This window comes from Carcharodon carcharias, chromosome 9 (genome assembly GCF_017639515.1).
Source record: "Carcharodon carcharias isolate sCarCar2 chromosome 9, sCarCar2.pri, whole genome shotgun sequence".
NCBI lineage: Eukaryota > Metazoa > Chordata > Chondrichthyes > Lamniformes > Lamnidae > Carcharodon > Carcharodon carcharias.
Window position 1 is genome coordinate 119,761,658 of NC_054475.1, and position 22,634 is coordinate 119,784,291.

Genomic DNA, 22,634 nt, shown 5'->3' on the forward strand with positions numbered 1-22,634 from the left:
GTTGTGACAGCCCAGTGAAATCAATGAACAAATAAGCTGAACGTGGGTATAATTTACATATTAATGTCTCCCTGCATGACATGTATGTAACAATTATGCTGCTTGTATCCTGAGCTGTTGAGTATCAAACAGACTGACTTAACTTCTTTAGGTAAATATGATTTTCATCCCAAAGGTATAGTGATGAAAAAAAAGGCAAAAGAAAACAATACAAGAAATGTATTACTTTGAAATGCAGTGGCTGTTGTTGTGCAGACAGAAGCAGCAGCCATTCTGTATTCACAAAGAGCAAATGAAACAATGGCTAGTCAATTTAGTTTGGATGGTCTTGGTTGAAGGAGGAATGCTGTAAAGGAAACTGGAGTTACTTCTTTCAGCTCTTCAATTGGTACCTGGCTCCTAAAATTACTCTTTCCGAGCCAATGAGACTGTTTAGCAGTAATTATGGGCAGAATTTTGTCCTTGGCAGGAGTGCTCGGCAGGGGCGGGTGGGACAGTCAGGAAGCCACCAATTAAGGCCCAGCCAGCGTGAAATGCAAGCGGCAGCACTGATCGCTGATCGCTGCCTGTGCGGGGAGGGGTGAGGGTGAGCAGCCTGAGCATGAACTTAGCGCATGTGCGCGAGTGAGCACTTCATAATCTCCCTGAGGCACAGAGCTGCCTCAGAGATGAAGAGATATGAAAAAATAATACAAAAAATTAAAATGTAATGAAACATGTCCCCTCATGCAACTCTGTCACATGGGCAGGGACATGTTATTAATGAAAAGTTAAAGTTTTTATTTTATTTTTATTTGCTTTTGGAAACCTCATCTTGCCCATGGAAGAGGTTTCCAAAAAAATGCAAAGGCTGCTTGACCTTTTCACCTGTCCATCAACTATTAGGTTGGATGGGCAGCGAAAAATGTAAGTTAATTGATTACTTACTGGCCTTAACAGTCCTTTTAATTGTCAATGGGCATGCTGCTGGCTCCGGCACGTGCCTGCCGACTGAACTATCACGTGACTGTGCATTGACGTCTGCACGCTTGGCCGACGTCAGTGCACGTCATTCCATGCTCGCATGGATTGAGCGCATGCCCGCCCACTGAGCAAAAATTTCTACCCATATGAAATTAATACACCATTAAAAACCCAGTTACACTTCATTTAATAAGATGTAACTTATTCAAAGGTTTAAGGAAGGACTAAAAGATAAGATTCGAAGATCCTGTCATTTTAATGATTTCCCATTGGTTGTAGTCTGTGTGGAAAACTCTCTCTAGAGAAGGGTAGAATCACAATCCCTAGAGAAGGGTAAAATTACTGACAGCAACTTTTGGATTTCCACACTTAACTGTGAGTGTTCAGACTCCAGAAGTTGCCATCAGTTTCAGAGGAGTAATGGTAGCAAACACTGACATTTTTGCCATCAGTACGATTGTCAAATCTGGGCCACAGAGATATAAGATATTTACATACACCTGGCAGACACACACATCCATTTATGGTGACAATGGGGTGCTCACTTTGGTGTGCCCAAGGTCAAGCTCAATGCCATCCAGAAAAAAGCAGTGTTCTTGATTAGTACCTCATCCATGAGATTAAACATCCGATGCCTCCACTATTCTATCATGTTGTTGTGTGCACTATCTCCAAGATACACTGCAGCACCTCACTTCCATTGACAGTACATTCAAAATCCTTAACCACTGGCACCTAGAAGGACAAGGGCATGGGGTACATGGGAACACCATCACTTCCAAGTTTCCCTCCAAGTCATATTCCATCCTGAATTAGACATTTATTGCTGTTGATCATTGGGCCAAAATCATGGTGCTCCCTACCTCAACAGCAATGAGGGAATACTTTCACAACAATAATAATAACAACAGCAATTGGAATCATTGTTATGCCTTTAACATAGTAAAATGCCCTGTGATGCTTCACAGGAGAAATGATCAAACAAAATTTCATACTGAGCTACTTAAGATGATATAAATACAGGTGAGCAAAAATTTGGTCAAAGAGGTAGGTTTTAAGGAACGCCTTAAAGGAGAGAGAGAGTGTGAAACAGAGAGGCAGGGGAGTTTAGGAAGGAAATTACAGAGCTTAAGGCCAAAGCACCTGAATGCACAAACACCAATGATGAAGCAGAGAAATTCAAGGATGAGCAAGAGGCTAGAATGAGAGGAGTGTAGATATCTTGGAGAGTGTGAGGCTGGATGAGATTACAGAGATAGGGAGGGGCTAGGCCATGGAGAGATTTGAAATCACAGATGAGAATTTCAAAGTTGAGGCATTGTTGGACTGGGAGCCAGCGTAGGGTATGGAACACACAGCTGATGGGTGAAAAGGACTTGGTGCAAGTTAGGATGTGAGCAACAGAGTTTTGGATGAGCTAAAGTTTACGGAGAGTGCATGGTGGGTGCACCTACTGTAGTGTTTCAAGAAGAAAATGGGAGGGCATTCCTTGGTGTAACCAGTTCACAACTCAGGTTCTGTCCCCACACTGACATTAGTTGGCCCTTGTGGAATCTCTGGCTCCTTCAGTCTGCTTAAAGAACACAAAACATGACATTTAAGACTGAGTAGACTCCAATGATCAATGATCAAGAAATACATTTGCATGCTGTTTGGTAGTGGAATGGCTAAAGGTACACTATTTAAAGAATGACCTGTTCTGTTTGTGAAATGCTTCTTGGAATTAGGTTTCCACAGAAATGAAAAAGGGAATTTAAGCTTCCTTTTTAAAAAAATGATATCACATATTTACAGGATCACTTGATAAGTCAAGTCAAAATATCTAAGGAAAGTAATTTTCTTTGTATAACAAAGGAAAACCACAAACAAACTTAAGTAGATTATGTTGATGGAAAGTATAGAGGTGAGTTCATACAAACTGAAATGATCTCATATTAAACTATTAATTTAATGTGGTCTACTTTTGCTATGGATCACATTTTCTTGGTACTGTGTAATGGAATTTGTGTGTAATTGAATGAATTGCATTATTAAGGGAATGGCAGTGTGTTTCCTGCTGATAAGTATGTGGCCAGAATATATAATCATTCATTCTGTGTGCATTTGCCATAGATATGAAAAACTGTACTTGCTTTATATAATAAGTATTGTCTCTAGCTTTAGTTAAGTGAAAATCACCAGCAGTGTTTTAGTCATATGGCCAAAAATTACTATCAATCCAATGAAGCTAAACACAGAATGCAGAAATGTCAGCAATTACATGAAAATAATTGTAAAACTAAAATATTTTAATAATTTCATTAGCATTTAACCAGAGAATTGGTGGCATAATTGTTATTTTACTGGACTAGTAAACTGCATCCCTGGATCAGGTCACATGGGGCAGGATATTGAGCTCGGCGAGTAGGGGGGTGCGGGGCCCACTCGCTGATGTGCAAAGTTGCGGCCTGACGTCGGGTGGAACTCCTGACGTCACCCCGTGTCATTTCAATTTTCAGGTCGGCGGGGGCTCAGCCGAATCAGCTGTGCGCCCGCCAACCTGTCAACGGCCTATTGAGACCATTTAAAAAGTAATTTGACTAGTTAATTAGGGTTGGCAGGCAGGCCGGGAGCCCTAACAGGCTTCAGAAAAAGCATAAAACCTCATCCAGGGGCGAGAAGAGATTCATTTAGCTTTTTTAAAAATTTAATTTAAGTTTACTTAAAAGTGATGGACATGTCCCAATTCATATGGCAATGTCAAATGATGGGACATGTCAGGGGAATTTCATTTGTCTGCATGTAGCATTTTTAAATTTGGCACTGATCTTCCTGAGGCAGCACTTAGCCTCAGGGAGATGAGAGCGCTCTTTTGCGTGCATGTGCGAAAGAGCGCACTCCCGGCTCAGAGAATCCACCGCCTCCCCCCCCAAACCCCGCCAGCACAGGGAGTGCATTGCGCTTCCTGGCGGACATCTCGCTAGGCAGGCCTTAATTGGCTTGCCCACATAAAATGGCGGAGCCCCCCCAATTGGGGGTGCTGATCGGAGGCACGCCCACACTCGCCCGCTCTTGAACATCCCCCGCAACGGGTGGGGAGGGTGGGAATTCTTCCCATGAGTTCAAATCCCACCATGGCAGTTGGGGAATTTAAATTCATCTTAATAAATATATTCTGTAATTCAATAAATGTGGGATAAAAGCCAGATTCAGTGTGGTGATCACCTCATGACTGGATTATTATAAAAACTCACCTGGTTCACTAATGTACTTTGGGTAAGGAAATGTGCCATCCTTACCCAATCTGGCCTATATGTGGTCATTCAAAGTAATTGACTCTTAACTGCCATTTAAAATAGCCTAGCAAGCTATTCAGTTGTCAAGTAGGCAACTTGGCCCGAACATCACAACGGCAAAAAGAAATGGGCAATAAATGCTGCCCTATACCCACATCCTGTGAATGAATAAAAATCATAGTATCACTGTATCTTTACAGTGTAGAAGGAAGCCATTTGGCCCATTGAGTCTGCACTGGCTCTCTGAAAGAGCATTCCACTTAGACCCACCCCTCAGCCTTATCCCCATAACGTTGCACATTCTCTCTTTTCAGGAAGCAATCAAATTCTCTTTTGAATACCTCGATTGAACCTGCCTCCACCAGCCTTCCAGGAAGTTTGTTCCAGACTCCAACCACCCTCTGGGTGAAAAAAAAATCCTCACATCACTTTTATTCCTTTTGCCAATTATTTTGAATCTGTGCCCTCTAGTTCTTGACACTTTCTTAAGTGGCAACAGTTTCTCACTATTTATCCTGTCCATACTCCTTAGGATCTTGAATACCTCTATCAAATCTCCTCTCAGCCTTCTCTTCTCCAGGGAAAAGAGTCTCAACATCTCCAATCTACGCTCATGGCTACCGTTCTTTATCCCCGGAACCATTCTTGTGAATCTCCTCTGTACTGTCTCCAATACCTTCACATGCTTCCTCAAGTATAGTGCTCAGAACTGGACGCACTACTCCAGATGAGGCCTAACTAGTGCCTTATACAAGTTCAACAGGACCCCCTTACTCTTGTACAAAATGCCCCATTAATGAAGCCTAAAATACTATATGTTTTATTGACTGCTCTCTCAACATGCTCTGCCACCTTCAATGAACTCTGTACATATACAACGAGGTCCCTCTGTTCCTGCATCTCCTTTTGAGGCTCTCCTTTTATCTTATACTGTCTCACCATATTTTTCCTGCCAAAATAAATCGCCTCATATTTCTCTGCACTGACCTTCACCTGTCACTTGTCTGTCAATCTATCAACATGTCTATGTCCTTTTGAAGTTCAAGGCTATCCCCATCACAGTTGACAACATTTCCAATCTTCATATCATCTGCAAATTTTGAAATCATGCCCTTCACACCACAGTCTATGTCATTAATATATATCAGGAAGAGCAAGGGTCCCAAAACCTATCCCCAGGGAACGCCACCACAATCCTTCCTCCAATCTGAAAAACAACCATTAATCATTACTCTGAAGATGGCCCATTGTTCAGCCACTGTCTTTTCTGCCAACATTTGATTCCAACTCACTTGACACAAATGCATTCTCATCCCATCAAATTTGGCTTTCCCCCAATTATTCCTGCTCTGGATTGTTCTCTGTCATTTTCCATGATTAACCTAAGCCTTATGATACAATGGTCACTGTCCCCTAAAGGCTCTCCTACTGATACTTGATCCATTTGGGCCAACTCATTCCCCAGAACCAGGTCCAAAACTGTATCTCCTCTCGTTGAATTGGAAACAAACTGCTGTAGAGTTATCTTGAACATATTCTAGGAACTCACGCCCCTCTTGTCCCTTTGTACTATTCCTATCCCAGTCTATATTTGGATAGTTGAAGTACACAATTATAATTACTCTATAACTCTTGCACATCTTCGTAATTCCTTTGCAAATTTGTTTCTCCACATCCCTTCCACCAGTTGGTGCTCTATATATTACACCAATCAATGTTATTGCACCTTTTTCATTCCTTATCCCTAGCCAGAGAGATACTTTCCTTGACCCCTCTGGAACATTCTCTCTCTCCTGTACTGTAATGCCTTCTTTAACCAATATTGCACCCACCCCCCCTGACTTTTCTTCCTTTCCTGTCTCTCCTAAATACCTTGTACCAGGAATATTTAATGCCCAGTCCTGCCCTTCTTTGAGCCAGGTCTCTGTTATAGAAATTATATCATAATTCAATTTGTCAACCTGTGCCTGCAGTTCACCAATCTTATTAATCACACTCCATGCATTCACGTACATGCATATTAGTGCTGATTTAGGTTATTTTTACTTTCCCCCTTATTCTGACTCCATCTAATGACTTACTGTTGCCTACTCTACTTCTATCAAACTCTCCAAGTATTCTGTCTACCTCGATGCAGCTCTCTGCTATATCATCAAAATCAGTTAATATTTCACTACTTCCCACTGCCTGCTTTTCTCCTCTGCACTCTGAATATCTCCTCAGGTTCCTATCTCCCTGCCAATCTAGTTTAAACCCTTTCCAACAGCACTAGCAAACCTCCCTGCAAGGACAGTAGTCCCAGTCATGTTAAGGTGTAACTTGTCCGTCTTGTACAGGTCCCACCTGCCCCAGAACCGATCCCAATGCCTCAGAAATCTAAAGCTCTCCCTCCTACTCGATTTCTCCAGCCACGTGTTGAACTGTTCAATCTTCCTATTATGTTCACTAGCATGTGGCATTGTGTGGAATCCTGAGATTACTGCTCTCAAGGTCCTGCTTTTTAATTCTCTTCCTAACTCCCTAAAATTTGCTTTCAGGACCTCATCCCTTTTCCTACCAATGTCATTGATCCCAATGTGCACCACAACCTCTGGCTGATCATCGTCCCCCAAAAGAATATCCTGCAGCCGCTCTGTGACATCCTTAACCCTGGCACCAGGGAGGCAACATGCCATCCTGGAGTCACATCTATGGCCACAGAAATGCCAGTCTGCTCCCCTGCATATGGAATCCCCTACTATTATACCACTTCCACTCTTCCTCCTCACACAGCTTAACATGTTTGCTTCAGATTCAGAAGGTTGTGGACCCATGTTCCAATCTAAAGGCTAGTGCGCATTAATCAGGCTGACATTCCCAGTGATATATTAAAAGAATGCTGCAGTGGCAGAAGCGCCATCTTTTAGATGAGATGTTACGCATCCGTTCACTCAAGTGGATGTAAAATATCCCATAACACTATTTTGAAGAAGAGCGGTGGAGTTCTCCTTCAATGACCTGGCCAGTAGTTATCACTGAACTAACAACAATTAAACAGATCACCTGATCTCTTATCTTACTGCTGTTGGTGGGGCCTCGCTCTGCGCAAATTCGTTCCTGCGTTTCCTACATTACAATTGTGATGTCACTACAAAAGTAGTTCATTGGCTGTAAAATGATGAGGTACAAAAAGGTGAAACATAATTGCAATTTTGTCTTTTTGTTTTATGAGTACAGCATGCTGGTAAGCTTCACACAGCTTCTCGAGCTGAAATCACTCCCCTACTTGGGACATTAGTTCATGAGACTACATGGAGCCACGTGGGGAGACTTATCACTTCCCTGTGAAAGGTTTAACCCTCCTGGTTACATTTATTGCTGATCAAACATTAACATTGCTGCCCTGCATAATTCCGGTATTGGCTTACAGAGTCTACCGCAAAGATTTCCCTAGTTCTAAGGTTCCTTTATCAACCATGTCATCTCTGACCAACTTCAAACCTAAAGAAACACAATTTACTTCAGGCATTCCCCCCAACCCCTCCAACCACCCACCCTGCCACAACCAAGGAGAATTGTCATTAGTTGCTTGTCAAATGACTGACAAATGCAGGTTTGATCTCTTTTGAGCTGTTCTGCAGGTATAATATCAACTACCACATGTATTACAAATACAATGAACTCAGCACATGAGGAGGCCATCATGCTTGTGTCACTTCTTTGGCAGTGATCTCCAATTAATCTAATTCCAATAACCCTGTGATATCTTTTCCTTCATGCAGTTATCCAATTCTCTTTTGAATGTTACTATTAAGCTTGCTTCCAACATCCTTTCAGGTAGTAAGAAACATTTTCTTATGTTTTTTATGTTTCTGGCTCTTTTGCTTTTATGTCCCCTGTAGTGCCTCATCCCAGCCACCATTCCAGTAACTCTCTTCAACAACATGTCCAAGGCCTTGACATCCTTCCTAAAGTGTAGTGCCCAGAACTGAAAGCAATACCCCAGCTGAGGCCTAATCAGTGTTTTGTAAAGGCGTAGCATAACTTCCTTGCCTTTTGTACTCTATTCATGAAACCAAGAGTCATTTTTATTATCATTTTTTAACAGCCTTCTCACCTTGTCCTGCCACCTTCAAGGATTTGTGTGTGCATACTCTCATGTATCTCTGTTCCTGCAGCCCCTGAAAATAGTACCAATTGTACTATTATCCCTACAAAAATATATTACTTCACAATTCTCTTCATTAAAATTTCTGTCACGCTTCTGCTCATTTCACCAATCTGTTTATCTTCTCATGAAGTCTGTTCTTAAGGCCTCATTTTTACTACTCTTGAGTTTCATATCATCTGCAAACTTTGAATTTATACCCTACATGTCCAAGTGTTCGTCTTTAACACATATCCATCCAAGCCATGGTCCTAAACCCTGTCCCTGAGAAGCACCACTATATACTTCCCTCCATTCTGAAAAACAACAGTTCACTGCTGTCTGTTCCATAGCTAATTTTGTATCCATAGCCCTGATCTTCCGTGGAGTAGCAATTATTGTTAGATTCCCACTCCATTTGGACTTTTCCCTGCCTTGATGCTGCTCTGCATTTCTTACTGGGTCTTTTGAGCCTGGCTTCTCCAGAAACGGGAAGCATAATGTCCCTGAGAGAGCTCCATTAAAGCTGTAGCATTTGGGGAAGTAAGGACATGTCCCCTTTTTACAGCATGAGATTCTTTATGGTAAGTTTAGATGTCCAATTTGAATGTTAGTGAATGCCTGAATGGATGAATGTTAGTGAATGCATGAATGGATGAATGTTAGTGATGCCTGAATGGATGAATGTTAGTGAATGCATGAATGGATGAATATTAGTGAACATATAAACGGATCAATGAATGATAGGGTAGGTGGGTGGATTAAGTGGGCAAGTGGGTAGGGTGGCAGGTGGGTGCAGTGGCAAATGGGTGAGATGGTAGATGGTTGAGTGACAGGTACATAGGGTGGATGTTGGGTAGGGTGGCAGGTGGGTAGGGAGGCAGGTCGATGAGGTAGCAGATGGATGAAGTGGCAGGTGGGTGAGCTGGTTGGTAGCTGGGGTGGCAGTTGGGTGAGGTGATAGGTGGGTAAGTGGCATTTGGATGAGGTGGCAGATGGGTGAATTGGCAGGTGAGTGAGGTGGCAGATGAGTGGGTCAGGTGGCAGGACGTGGGTGGCTCTAAACTTTATTGCACAGGCATTGGGTGACTTTGGCTTTAATAAAAGGGTTATTTCAGACATCTGGGATGAAGGCAGCAGACATGGTATGAGGTGGAAGCAGATTTTTGGCAGCCTAGCTGAAGGAGCGTTGGATCAAGGCGTCCCTGGTGTCCCTGTCTCCCTGGAGGTTACCAAGGTCTGCCTCCATGTCCTCAGCGTTCTCCTCACTGTGCTCCTCTTCTGACTCACTACTGCATTCATCATCCGTGGTGTGTGTGGAGCTGCATCAACATCCTCTTCCTTCAGTGGGTCCCCCCCTGCCAGTGCCAGATTGTGGAGAGGTGCAGCATGCAACCACTCTCAGTAACACATGCTCTGGGGGGTATTGTAGTGCTGCCCATGAACGGTCCAGGCATCAGAAGGGCACCTTGAGAAGATCTATGGTCCCCTCTATCACCGCCCTTGCAGAGGCTTGACCCTATTATAACACAGCTCTGCTCTGTTCTTGGGAGGCGGAGAGCGTCATAATCCACCTTTTCAACCAATAGCCCTTGTCACCCAGCAGCCATCCATCCGTTCGGGCTGGAGCACTGAAGAGCCTTGGCGCCTGGGAGTGTCTCAGGATATAAGTGTCATGGGAGCTGCCAGGATACCTTGCACAGACTTGCAGAATCTGCATCCTGTGGTCACACACACGTTCATGGAGTAGAAGCCCTTCCTGTTGACAAAAGCTCCCAGCTGACCCACTGGAGCCTTGATGGCCACATGTGTGCAATCGATTGCACCCTGGATGCAGGAGAACCCAGCAATCGCAGCAAACCCTCTGGATCACTCAGCCTGGCTTGCCTCATCCATATGGAAATGAATAAATGTTATTACCCACCTGAACAGAGCTTCTGTCACCAGCTTGACGCAACTGTGGACAGCTGATTGGGAGACCACAAACACATCCTGGAAAGAGCTCATGGCATAGATGTTGAGGACCACTGTGACCATCAGAGCCACTGGCGTGGGATTTCCACCCACACAGTTGGAGATGATTTCAGTCCCAACCATCTGACAAATGGAGGTCACAGTCCCCCTGGAGAGGCAGAGCCTCCTTTGGCATTGCACCTCGGACATTTTGAGGTAGCTGCACCTCTGCCTGTAAACACTGGCAGCAGAATAGTGGCGTCTTCTGTGGCCCCTCACGCCTTGGACTACCTGCTGGCCCTGCACCCCTTGTGCCTGCATCTCTCCTCCCATAGGTCGCTCCCCTGAAGGCTGCATTGGGATACCAGCCTCTTCTCCCTTCTGCCCCTCTCTTCACCCTCAGAGGAGATGCCTCCAGCAGAGACCACAATCCCCATTATTGGGTTAACAGAAGGCTGTCTGATACCTGGAAGGATCCAATGTTTTGAATGTCCAGAGGCCTTGCAGACACCAATGAGTCCTGGAATGAAGCTTAGAAATGCTAAGACTGAAGCTCAGAATAGGGATGAGCTTTCACACCTGATCAGGGCATAAAAATTCTGCGAGGCGCAAAACTCTGCCCACAATATTAGGATCACTGTGTCCCGAATGCTATCCACTGAAACATACTTGAATTGCCCCATCTCATTCTGGCTGTGCCATATGAATCCCTTTCCATACATAGTGCAGTGAAAACTACTCCATTCCTAAATGACAGAGAACTGAAGGCTGGGCCCAGAACTCTTCGATAATTCAAGCTGAACATTGATTAATGCTCTAGGTTTTCTTAGTGCTTCCATGTTGCCCAGAACCAGATCCAGAACTTTTTTACAGAAATATTATTTATTCATAAAATTTATAAAGGTACACTACATAATGGTTCAAATTTTATATTACGTAAGTATAACACAGATCAGATTTCTTTCAATACAGTATGTATTGTATAGTACTTGCCATAACACGTTTTATTTACAATGTATATTTACATTTCATGTCAAACTTTCCCTGGTGACTCCAGCCAGAAGTGTTTCACACAGTTTCTAATCCCTCGGTGTACTATGGTAAAAGAGATTTAGACAGTGGCCTTTCCCCATTAAGCCTTTGTGGTGGCTGTCCCAAGCTTTAGTATGTCCATTCCCACATTGTCCTGGACCTCAGAATGTGCCAGTCTGCAACACTTGGTCCCTTCAGGTCTTTACACTGGGAGACTAGCAAGGTCTTCCAGCAGATTTGATGCTTATCTGGCGTGCATCCTTGGGAACGGCCAGTACAGGGCAGAGCTGTGCATCACAGAGCTGCTTGGGATGAACCTCGACAAAAACTCTTGCATTTCTTTGTGGACCTGCTTTGCAGAGGCACACTCCAGAAGGAGGTGGAGCCAAGACTGCTTTGTTTCTCATTGGGCTTGGAGCACACTGATCAAGATCACTTGTACATATAGTATATATGCTTGCTTTATAGTATAACCCAGTCTATATTAGGATAATTGATGTCCCTATGATTACTACTCTGCGATACTAGACTCATTCTGTAACTACCTGTAAATTTGCTCATCTGTCTCCTTTCAAACATTTGATGGGAGGTAGATTGAGTAAATGGTCCAGAGAGAAATGGAAACAAATTCAGACCGTTAACTGCATCATTTACATAAAATTAATGATTGAACTCCATAGAATTTGATACAATGAGATCTTAAATTCCTCGACACTCCTGTTTATGAATCAGTAAAGGTGCTCTTTGCTTGAGAGGCCTTTTAGCACTTGAAACATGGGAGCTGCAGTGCAGAATTTCTCAGCCCAAAAGCTGTGATGTTGCTTACCTACCCTTAGATCATTGAGTTGTCTGTTAATGATTCATTAGGAACATGCAGAGCTGTGAACATTATGTCAATCATCCCTTCATGTTTCCTCCATTCACTGTCAAGACTTGTTTATAAAATTATCATTGGCCTTCTACAAACATTCACATGCAAAATAACTGAGATTATTAAGGTTAAGTGAAAATGCTGCCACCCTCATTTGGTTCAAGTTCTGACCATTTTTTTAAAATGCAAAGCCTGTCCTTTGCCTCCATTTTAATCGTAACGAGCTTTTACTGTATTGTATTTCTTTTCCTTTACCCGCAGCTTGTTTTTCTCTGTGCTTCGCCATCCGGATGTGGGATTGGCCTTTTCCTGTGCTTCCTGTAAAGTCATGTAATTTCCACATTGTTTGTTCTTTAGGTATCCCTAGTTAGCTACTCTGATCCTGCAATGTTTGGCTCAGTTATATTTTAAACACACATTCCCAGCACATTCACTGACAGCCGCATTATCATTTACCTGAGCATTTTTTGGCATTATTGTTTTTATTCCCTTAAAATGATATGTCTTTTTTCACAAGGTACAGGAAAAAATAAATCTACAGGTTTGCAATGAGCTGCTTAGATCCTCTATTTGGGAACTTGGGCTTTCTACATTTGCCCTTCAGAGATCGATTCAGGTAATCAATGTATAGCCTTCAACTGGTTCTGATTTAATTCGAATAGCCTAACATTTAACCATACCACTGAATAGCTACTAGTGTCAAAATCTAGTTACTGGTCAGTTTTACAGGAACTGCTCTCCTATATCCAAGTTTCGATTTGAATCCCACCCTGTTAGCACATTGCTGGTTGAAGAATAGGAATCAACACAATCCATTATCCATTGTTTTCTATTATAGGCCTGCACTGGATATAATAGGATTCAAACAAATTTATTATCCCTTTCCTGGGAATCAGTTAAATGCACTGTAATTAACAAATCCTTACAGTACAGAAGGTAGCCATTCAGCCCATCATGCCAGTGTCAACTCTTTGAATGGAGCTATCCAATTAGTCCTGCTCTACTCCTCTTCCCTTATAGCCTTACAAATTTTTCATTTTTAAGAATATATGCAATTCCCATTTGAAATTTGCTGTTGAATCTGCTTCCGCCAACCTTTCAGGCAGTGCATTCTCTTACATTTTGTTGCAGGTGAACTCACAAACCACCTGTGCAGCTAAATTTAATATCCTTGTAAATGTCCTCAGATTTGGACTGATATTCATGTAATTATGAAAACATTACTGATCTCTGTAACATCTGATCTCTTGGGGGCAATTGTCAGTTCAGCTCATTTAGCAATTGACATCCATATTGAATCAAGGGGACTCAATGCTGTTGAAAAGACTTTGATGGACACTATCTGTTTCTCACAGATCCAGCAGCAATAAACTAAGGTGATAAATCTAACTACCCAACTTATTAAGGCCCACTGGTTGATGCAGTATGTCAGGGAAAAGCAGTGATTAGAATTAATTTGTGTTTTTTGCATTATTTACATCTTTGTAGTCATACCTAGCGTTCCATTTAATTACAAATTTTAAGGAGCTTAAGACTAATTTATTGACTGGTGGTTATCTGACAGATGGTGATGTTATAACAACACTGCTAAGGCCGGCTACATTATGCTAAACTAAACACAGTGGTGCTGCTGCCTTGGAGGCCTGCACAGGTCTGTTCCCTCAGATATCTCAGGTCTTGGCAGTTACAGAAACACTGGTCCAAATTTTGCTGTCAAAGTAACAGTGATGCTAATCGCACTCATTGTCATTAATACAAAAATGCTGCAGCAACTTCAAGTGAGAATCAGATGTATGGTTAAATGGAAATATCCAAAAGTTGCTATCCAAGTTGTGCCACACTGCTGTTCAGCTTCGTGAACATGGCATCTCCTTGGCAACCTCAGCATCGGAATGTGTTGAATGGTTCAAGGTTGTAGCTACAAACTAAATTCGCCACAGAAAGTTAAGTCTGTCATTACAAGCCCAAGTACTTTTTTAACAATGCAATAAATGTTAATTATTGCTAATCAACTTCTCTGAAATTGAAAATTAACTATTAGAAGTGAGTAGTCTCATTACTTCAGGTATTAATTGTTGTTGGAGATTTCAAAACGTGTCAAATTTAATTTTTTAACTTTTTCATTCTCTTTCTCTTTCTTTCATAACCCAATCTTTCCTTCCCTTTATTTATTTTTCTGCACCTGGTATGAGAGACTCAATTCACAATTAAGCTACTTTTTCCATCCTTCCATTGTTTATTTCTCAATTCTTCAATTTAATTGGTTAAGGAGGTAACTTGGCAGTTGCTCTGTTCACTCTGATTCCAGGTGCCCTGTTTTGCTTATTGAGCTGAAATCAGCTCACACTTACAGCAGCTTAGTGGGCTTAAATATTTTGAGCTGAAGTATACAGGCTCATATCTAACTAATGTCTGACACCCTTAGATGCCCTGCTACAGGAAAATTTGGCCCATTGTGGTTAGTGGGGAAGACAATCAGTGCCACTATTCCACTGCTATAGAACAATGAGGTTGTTTAGTGATCACTCACTGCATTTCTGTAGCTACAGATAAGTGTGTTTTGACCATAAATAAGTTGTGAATCACAATTGCAGTTGATTTTCAGGTTCACTGTGAAATCCATTCTGCACAGGTGCCTGCAAGTAATATGGCTGGACCACTTTTTTGGATTGTACAGTATGCTTCTGGGAGATCATTGATATAGTGTGCATTCAAAGGTTAAAATATCAGAGGTCCAGTGGTGCCTTTTACATCTTTCTGAACAGGCAGGTGGAACCTTTGTATAAAATCTCATCCAAAGAATAGCATATTCAACAAAGCCGCACTCCCTCACTACAATGAAGAGTCAACCTAGTTTGCATGCTCAACCTTTTGACTTAGAAGGAAGAGCACTATCAAATGACCAGAGAGCCAGCAGAGCTCAAATTAGACACAACTGATGAAATGTCCAGCTAAAATAATAATAATAGAATTAATTTTAATGTGGATTCATTGCCACTGGATTTGCCTTTAGAGAGACTATACTGACCTCTAGTGGTCGTTTTTGTGAGGGTAACGGTGATGAGTGTTAAATGGCAAGTACAAAACCCCATCTTGTTACAGCATTCACATAAATCCTTATTCTATAACTTACTAAGTACAGAGTAGAATTGACAGCATATAATAGACCAAAGGATATGACATTATTTGTGATACTTATGAACAACTGAAATTTTCTTTGTTCCAGAGTGTGTGCTGTTACAGTCATTGGGCATTTAACCTTTTGAAGACTGAAGATGTATTTCTGACTATTTAAGTTAGGAACAAAACAACCCATCATTTAAGTGAGCTGATCACTGAAAGACATGTTAACAGTACTGACTTTCTTGAAAACTAACTCTAATCTGAAGATTGGAGGAAAATTACTTTTTGATTAAATATAAAACAATTTAGAAGCCAGAGAAATCACAAATTAAGATAAACCATAAATAGTTAGGATTCCAGGAGAAAGAAAAGGTGGAAAAGTCCTGAAAACCAGGGAGTTGCAAAATCTTAAACTATTTTCAAGTTGAATCACAGCATTTTTACAGTGCAGAAGGAGGTCATTTGGCCCATCGTGTCTGCTCTCCAAATGAGCAATTCACTTAGTGCCATTCTCCCACCTTCTCCTCGTAAACCTGCACATTATTTCTTTTCAAATAATTTCTAATTCCCTTTTGAATGCCTCGATTGAACCTCCCTCCACCACACTCTCAGACAGTGCATTCCAGACCTTAACCACTTGTTGGTTGAAAAGCTTTTTCCTCATAACACTTTTGCTTCTTTTGTGAATTACTTTAAATCTGTGCCCTCTCACTCTTGATCCTTTCACAAGTTTTTCATGAGCTTTTCATGTTAAAAACTTTCTTCACTCAAGTTGTACTGAAAGGTTTCTTGTAATGTGAAAAAATGTATTATGTCTTTTGTGACAAACATTATTCTCATAGTTCAGTTTGAGTTCAACAGAAAAGCATGTTAACTAGGTAGAATTCAAAAGTTAACTTTGGTAACAATCATCATTTCAAAAAAAGATGAATTTGAAAAGTTTTTAACATTGTTTTCCGATTGTCTGATTGATCTTTTTTAAAGCTGTAGACAATGGGCCCATGATTATTCCTGGGACTAACTCATTGTTTTACAGGGTTTCTTTGGCTTAAACTCTCAGGAATTTTATTTTTCACTTTCCCAGTTTCGCTCAGTAAGGCTTTGGGCTGATTTGCTCTTGAGGTTCATAAACAAAGACAAATGATTTCTTCAATACCTGTTGTATGCACAAATAATCTGTTTCGCTTCAAAAGAAAATAAACAAAATTTGCACCTGATTCATCAATTTACCTCCTTCATTGGCCTTTAAAATAATTCCATTTTAAATTTTTTAAAAAGAATTAGTGGTGATGCTTTGTCCTACCATTTCATGCATCAATGCACTGATGGTGCTTTTTATTCACAACATTAGAAGTTTGTACTTCATAACTGTAAGGGGGAAAGAATTGATTCAGCTTCTGGGTATTCTAATTCCCCTGTCAATCAGACCTGGAGGTTGCACTGCTGAAAGAAACTGGAATTGATCTCATGCACAGAGTTTCTATTATGCAACTATCCTCCACTCACTGTATTTTGCTGGAACAATCATCTTGTTTTTATCAGAAGAAACAAAAGCCACTATGTCACCACTGAAATCTTGACACCTTTTAGGTAGTTCCAACCACGAGATAAAATACATGGACTTCAAATGCAAGGTAGGTGGCTTATTTCCATTAAAGTCCTCTTTATTTTTGATACTTTATAAGTTAACACATGTACATCAGACAACAGTCCAAACAACCGTAGTAGTTTTTTTAAAATTTTAAAACTATCTCTGGTTCTGCTGCTCCTCTATCCTGGAGGGAACAGCCTCTGCACTTTTTAATTCTCTGTCAAAACTGCAGTTACACTGCAAACACATTATACTTATTTGGCCCTGCAAAGCAATTCTTTGTACTGACAAATAGAATGGCAGCTATGTTAAGGTTTTTATTGTGTGTTGCAATGAACAAAATAACCATTTAATTTAACTTCAACATCAGTTACTTTAAAAATAAATCTATAAAAGGATTCCTTTCTTGTCTTAAATAGATCCAGGAAATTGATTTTACACATAATGAAGGCCATTTTATTTTCATACATCATCTAACACTACAACTCTTGTGACTATTATCTTATTAGGATAAAGTTATAATTGACAGCATATATTTGTACCAAGTTACACCGTGAACTATTCTAAACTTGTTTGGGTTATCAGCTGCATTTTAAAATAAAGCCAAGTTAAGTATTTGTACCAGGACAGAGCTAGTCCTAATTCCTATCTAGTTAAATCATTTTAACACTAGTAGAGACCTCATCATAAATTTGCAGCAAAATGAAATGAAACTAAATTTTTGTGCTCCAGCAGGATTAGAGAACTTTGGACCTGTATCAGTGTTGGTGTTAACAATACCTATTGATTGAAGTACATTTTGGTCAGCTGTAACTATGCTACAAGGTTGATTTTAAAGCATTTTATCCACTTCCCAAACAAAGCATTTATATTACTCTTGGCATCAGAGCTAGAACTGCCCTTCTCATTAATTGGCGATAACCCCAGCAATTCTGTTAATTAACCTCCATCTTATTCTTATAAGTGTCTCTAATAATAGAGTATCTTTTAACATAACGCTCTTTGATATACCATGGTCTGTGATGTAACATTGACAAACATACGAACATACGAATGTTGAGCAGGAGTAGGCCACTTGACCCTTCGAGACTGCTCTGTCATTCAATAGGATCATGGCTGATCTGATTGTAATTTCAACTGCAGAGTCCTGCCTACCCCCAATAGTCTTTTACCCCCTTGCTCATCAAGAATCCATCTACCTCTGCCTTAAAAATGTTCAAAGGCTCTGCTTCTACAACCTTTTGAGAAAAAGAGTTTCAAAAACTCATGACCCTCAGAGAAAAGATTTCTCCTCATCTCTGTCTTAAATGGGCCATCCCTTATTTTTAAACAGTGACCTCTAGTTCTAGATTCTCCCACAAGAGGAAGCATCCTTTCCACATCCAACATGTCAAGCTCCCTCAGGATCTTATATGACTGAGGCTCAACTATTAATTAATGATCCTACAAACTTTCCCTTTGTACTCAACCCATTGCAATACTGTAAAACCTTCACTCGTTGACTGTCCAATGCAGTGTTATAGCTGGGTGTTCACTCATCATTAACACAGAGCTCAACCACCTGGATTTGTAGGCCATTCTCATATAACAATTACAGAACCACAGTCTCTGAATTTCACTCCAAGATACATTTATTCCTCCTACTTCAATTCGAATTATCTGTCCATTTTTTTTAAAGCAAGAATTCTTTCCAATGCCGGTTTATTTAAATTGCTTAATTCAAATAACTGGATAAATCAAACTAATTTCAGCAGAATGACTTAAATTAAGAGTGGACAGCACGTTTGCTTGATAAAATTAAACTAATCTGCACTGAGAGCATTTGAGATGTTCTGTGTGCATTTAAACACCCTACTTGCATTTTAAAAAGCTTATCTGAAAGCATCACTAATAATAAATAAATTGTCTTTTTATATATTTGCAATGAAACCATAAGCAAAGCGACTAAAGCAAGCATTAGCCCAGAGTGACAGTTCTGCCTCCTCTTCTTGATGCTGCAGTACACTGACGAATCTTCATGGAGGAAAAACGATCGTTCAGGGTCACATTTGTCTGCAATAAAACACATTCTGTTAGAGTATGATAAACTGATTGGACAAATACAAACTGCTCAAAGAGTGTCAGCGTAGATTTGTGAAGGGTACGTCATCTGAATAAGCTAGTTGAATTTTTGAGGTTGCTCGTGGATGGGAAGTATCTACAGGTGTGGCTTTCTGAAGGCATTTGATACCTCAGTGTAACACAGGTAAACAAACTACAGATATTCAAGGTTAGGTTATTCTAAGAACATGATCATTGCAGAGGCAGAACTTAAAGGGGGATATATTAGTTTTGGAAGAAGAAATGGTATTTTACCCAATTTTTTTGCAGATTTGATATCTGCCAATCTAAATGCTGGTCATAATTTTCCTTCCATCAGTTCTGTGAAATACAAATTCAATAGTTGGAACAACAGAAGAAAAGCTAATCATGTACACCTGTAAAAATGCCGCCACACTTCACCAGCAACATAAGTATCACTTAACCGGTATATTTTGTCCAGTTGTAGATTGTACAAAACGATGCTTTTATGACTTAGCATCCTGCTCATAAAGAATAATTTAATAATGTACTGGAGAAGAGATGGGCCAAAGTTTCTTGACTATTTTGGTGGACTCAAACTGTAAATTTGTTGAGAATCTGCTGGAATATCTGCTAAATCTGCTGGGATCCAATAACTATGAAGATCAATATGCAAGAAAGACATGCTGACTTTTTGAAAGGTGGAAGTGCACCTGAGAAGCTGCAAAAGGTGAAGGTGCCCCCCTGCCACTTAGATAGAGAGTTCTTTAGAGGTGATCTATGTATGTTTCTGGGGACCCCAACATTCCCACTTTCATCCTGAAACTAGCAGTCAGAGGCTAGATTTTCTGTTGGTCTTGTACAAATGCCTGAGATGTGCTGGTGGTGGCATGAGTGCTAATTAGGTGCTCCCAAATTCCAGCATTGGAAGACATTAGTATGCATAATCCTGGCATAAGTGCAAAGAAGTAAAGTGAGGGAGCATAAAAGTGTGTATTATTTTATGCTTTTACACAAAGCCAAGTTGTACAGATTGAGTCTGACCCTAATTGTTGCTCTGGAGGTTCACTTGCTTTCTGAAAAATTAAAATAATTCCTATCTGGCTTTGTTCAATCAAATGCTTTCTCAGTCTTTTTTTTAAAACATTGGAATGGTGTACACATATTCAGTTCAGAGCACAGGCTGGGGGGTGGGGGAGGGGGTTCCACTGTTACCCACTAGGCTACGCTGTCACATAGTTAGATATAGGGTCAGAATTGCGCATTCCTAAATATAAGACATTTAGGTTGCAAAATTGGACAGGGCCCAAAAATGAGCATGAGAATCACAATGCAGATTACCCTCCACTTGTTGCTTCTGATGTAGGCTCAAATAAACTTTGTGCTGCTTGATAAATTAGATAACTATAGTCGACAGTCAGTACTAAGCACACAGTTGAGTGACAGGGTGCCTGAGCAGGGAGCTCTAAATTGTGAGGCATGCATGAGTCAAAGCTCATCTGGACCTCTTGGTGCATTGCGGCTATAACAGGACTGGAAGTCATTCTATAACTGATCCTGACCTGGGACAAAACAGAAGAATAACAAAACGTGACAGGGAGCAGGCTTCAAGGTTTCCCACTGCTGCACTGGAAGTCTTGGTGCAGGAGGTGGACAGGGGCTGAGATGCACTCTATCCGCTGTGGGACAGAAGGTCCTTGAGACAAACTGCAAAGGCAGTGAAATCAGTCCAGGTCAATGCCAGGAGTCTAGCCCTGAAGACTAGATGCAGTGCCACAAAAAGTTCAATGGCCTTAAACAAATGGTAAGGCCAGTGAATGTATCTTTCAATGTTATGTCCCATCAATCACACCACCATCCTTACATACTGCTCAGTGGACCACATCCCCATCTCTCAACCACCAACGACTGCTATCAATCATAACTGATATCTAACATACTTTGCCTCAACTCACTCTTACACACTCACCACTGCTACAAACTTGTATGCACTGCCAGCTATTCAACCATAGCAGTAACATCACCCAAATACATCACACGACACTCACTGACAAATTTCCCTCTCTCTTGGAGGACAACCACAGGCAGCAGGACCTAACCAATGACAGACAGGCAAGACTGTGTGTCCTCACCCTGAAGGATGAAGCAGTAGTTGCCATTGGTATGGACTACACCAGCAGTAGGACTGGAATCATTGAAGGTGATAGTTCCTTCATACCTAAACCTGCTCCTCACATCCCTACCTCTCATCTCACAATTTCATCTGTCTCTATGAGCTGAAAATGGTGTAGATGTACTTCTTGCTTTCCAATCTGCGCCTGCTACACCGCCCACCAACCCCCACCCCACGTCCTCCTTCCCTTACTATAACTCTTGTGACTTTCTTTTTTCAGATATCCAAGAGCTGCAACTTGGCCAGGCAGTGGTGAAAGCGCAAGAGACCGAAGAATAGGAAGACAGTGATGAAGAAGAAACACCGTCACTCATAGCTACCTTTACTACTGTTAAAATGGATAACATGGTGTATCTGATAGCCAGAGATGTTGATATTCATTAGGGCAACAGCTAAACATGACAGTTTGGAATTATGGATTATCACTTTGACAGCTTGACATGATGACTATGCATGAATAGGCAGCCTTAGCGTGGAATGTTTGATTTGGAAATCTCAGAGGGCGTAAGTGTATTCTGTTCTTATTTTCAAGTTACAGTGTTTTTAAAACTGGGTTACTGCAGACGATTTGAAATAGAGTGTATTGAATATGTGCACCCCCCATTGGGATTAAACCAGCTATCAACAACCTAATGATTTTCAATGCATGATAACATCTGTGCAAGCAACACTTGTACTTAATGAGCTATCACAGTTTCCAACTAGCTGGAGCAGTTCCACTTTACTGGCTGTCAGTTTCAACACAATGTATTCATAGAGCCAAAGAATCTGAGGAGGAGGCCATTCAGCCCATTGTGCCTGTGCTTCCTCTTTGAAAAAGCAGTTGTGTTTAGTTGCACACCCCCATAAGTTTCTCATTTCAAGTACCTTTCCCAACACCCTTTTAAAATTGTTAATGGAATCGCATTTTCAGGTAGAGCCTTCCAATCCCTGATAAATTTCTCAGTGAAAACACTTCCCCTAATCTCTCCTCTAGATCTTTTGCCAAGACTTTAAAAGGTTATTGACCTATTCATCAGATGGAATTGTTTCTTCTATCCAGTCTATCAAAACCTCTCACCATCTGAAAAACCTCAATTAGCACCACCCATCCCCCTGCCTCCTCTAAACCTGCTCTTTTCCAAATATTGCTAACTATTCCATATAACTGAAGTCCCTCATCCTTCATAACATTCGAATCCCAGCCTTTATCTATCATTCCTGGATTCTAGTGAACCAAGAATATCGGTTCAACTATTCCTGATCTTGTGTGAGCCAGGTGTCTTATAATGCAACACGTCATAATTCCATATGGCAACCTGTGACTGCAGCCCACCAATCTTATTTGTTATACTACAGATATTGACGTACCTCCTTTGTAGTTTTTGCTATGCACCTCAATCTGGTTCCTGCAATTTTTGGGATATTTCTAATTTTACCCTCGTTACAGTATTAGTTAGCCTCTCAGTGAGAACATCGGTCTTGGT

At 41.0% G+C, this 22,634-nt stretch overlaps 1 protein-coding gene and 1 long non-coding RNA gene across 4 annotated transcripts in view; one reads left to right on the top strand and one right to left on the bottom strand.

Annotated features, from left to right (window-relative positions):
• Positions 1-137: 137 nt before the first annotated feature.
• On the top strand, positions 138-21,430 carry LOC121281768. The gene is made up of 3 exons (XR_005943927.1): positions 138-151; positions 12,738-12,836; positions 21,389-21,430. It is a non-coding gene; the product is annotated as an uncharacterized LOC121281768 (long non-coding RNA).
• The window catches only part of LOC121281767 (UAP56-interacting factor-like), a 48,605-nt gene continuing 42,960 nt past the window's right edge, over positions 16,990-22,634 (bottom strand). For all 3 annotated transcript variants that reach the window (XM_041194730.1, XM_041194728.1, XM_041194729.1), the window contains one exon: positions 16,990-18,986. In XM_041194730.1, coding sequence (XP_041050664.1) covers positions 18,891-18,986 — 96 coding nt within the window. In that variant the 3' untranslated portion in view covers positions 16,990-18,890. The remainder of the gene's footprint in view (positions 18,987-22,634) is intronic.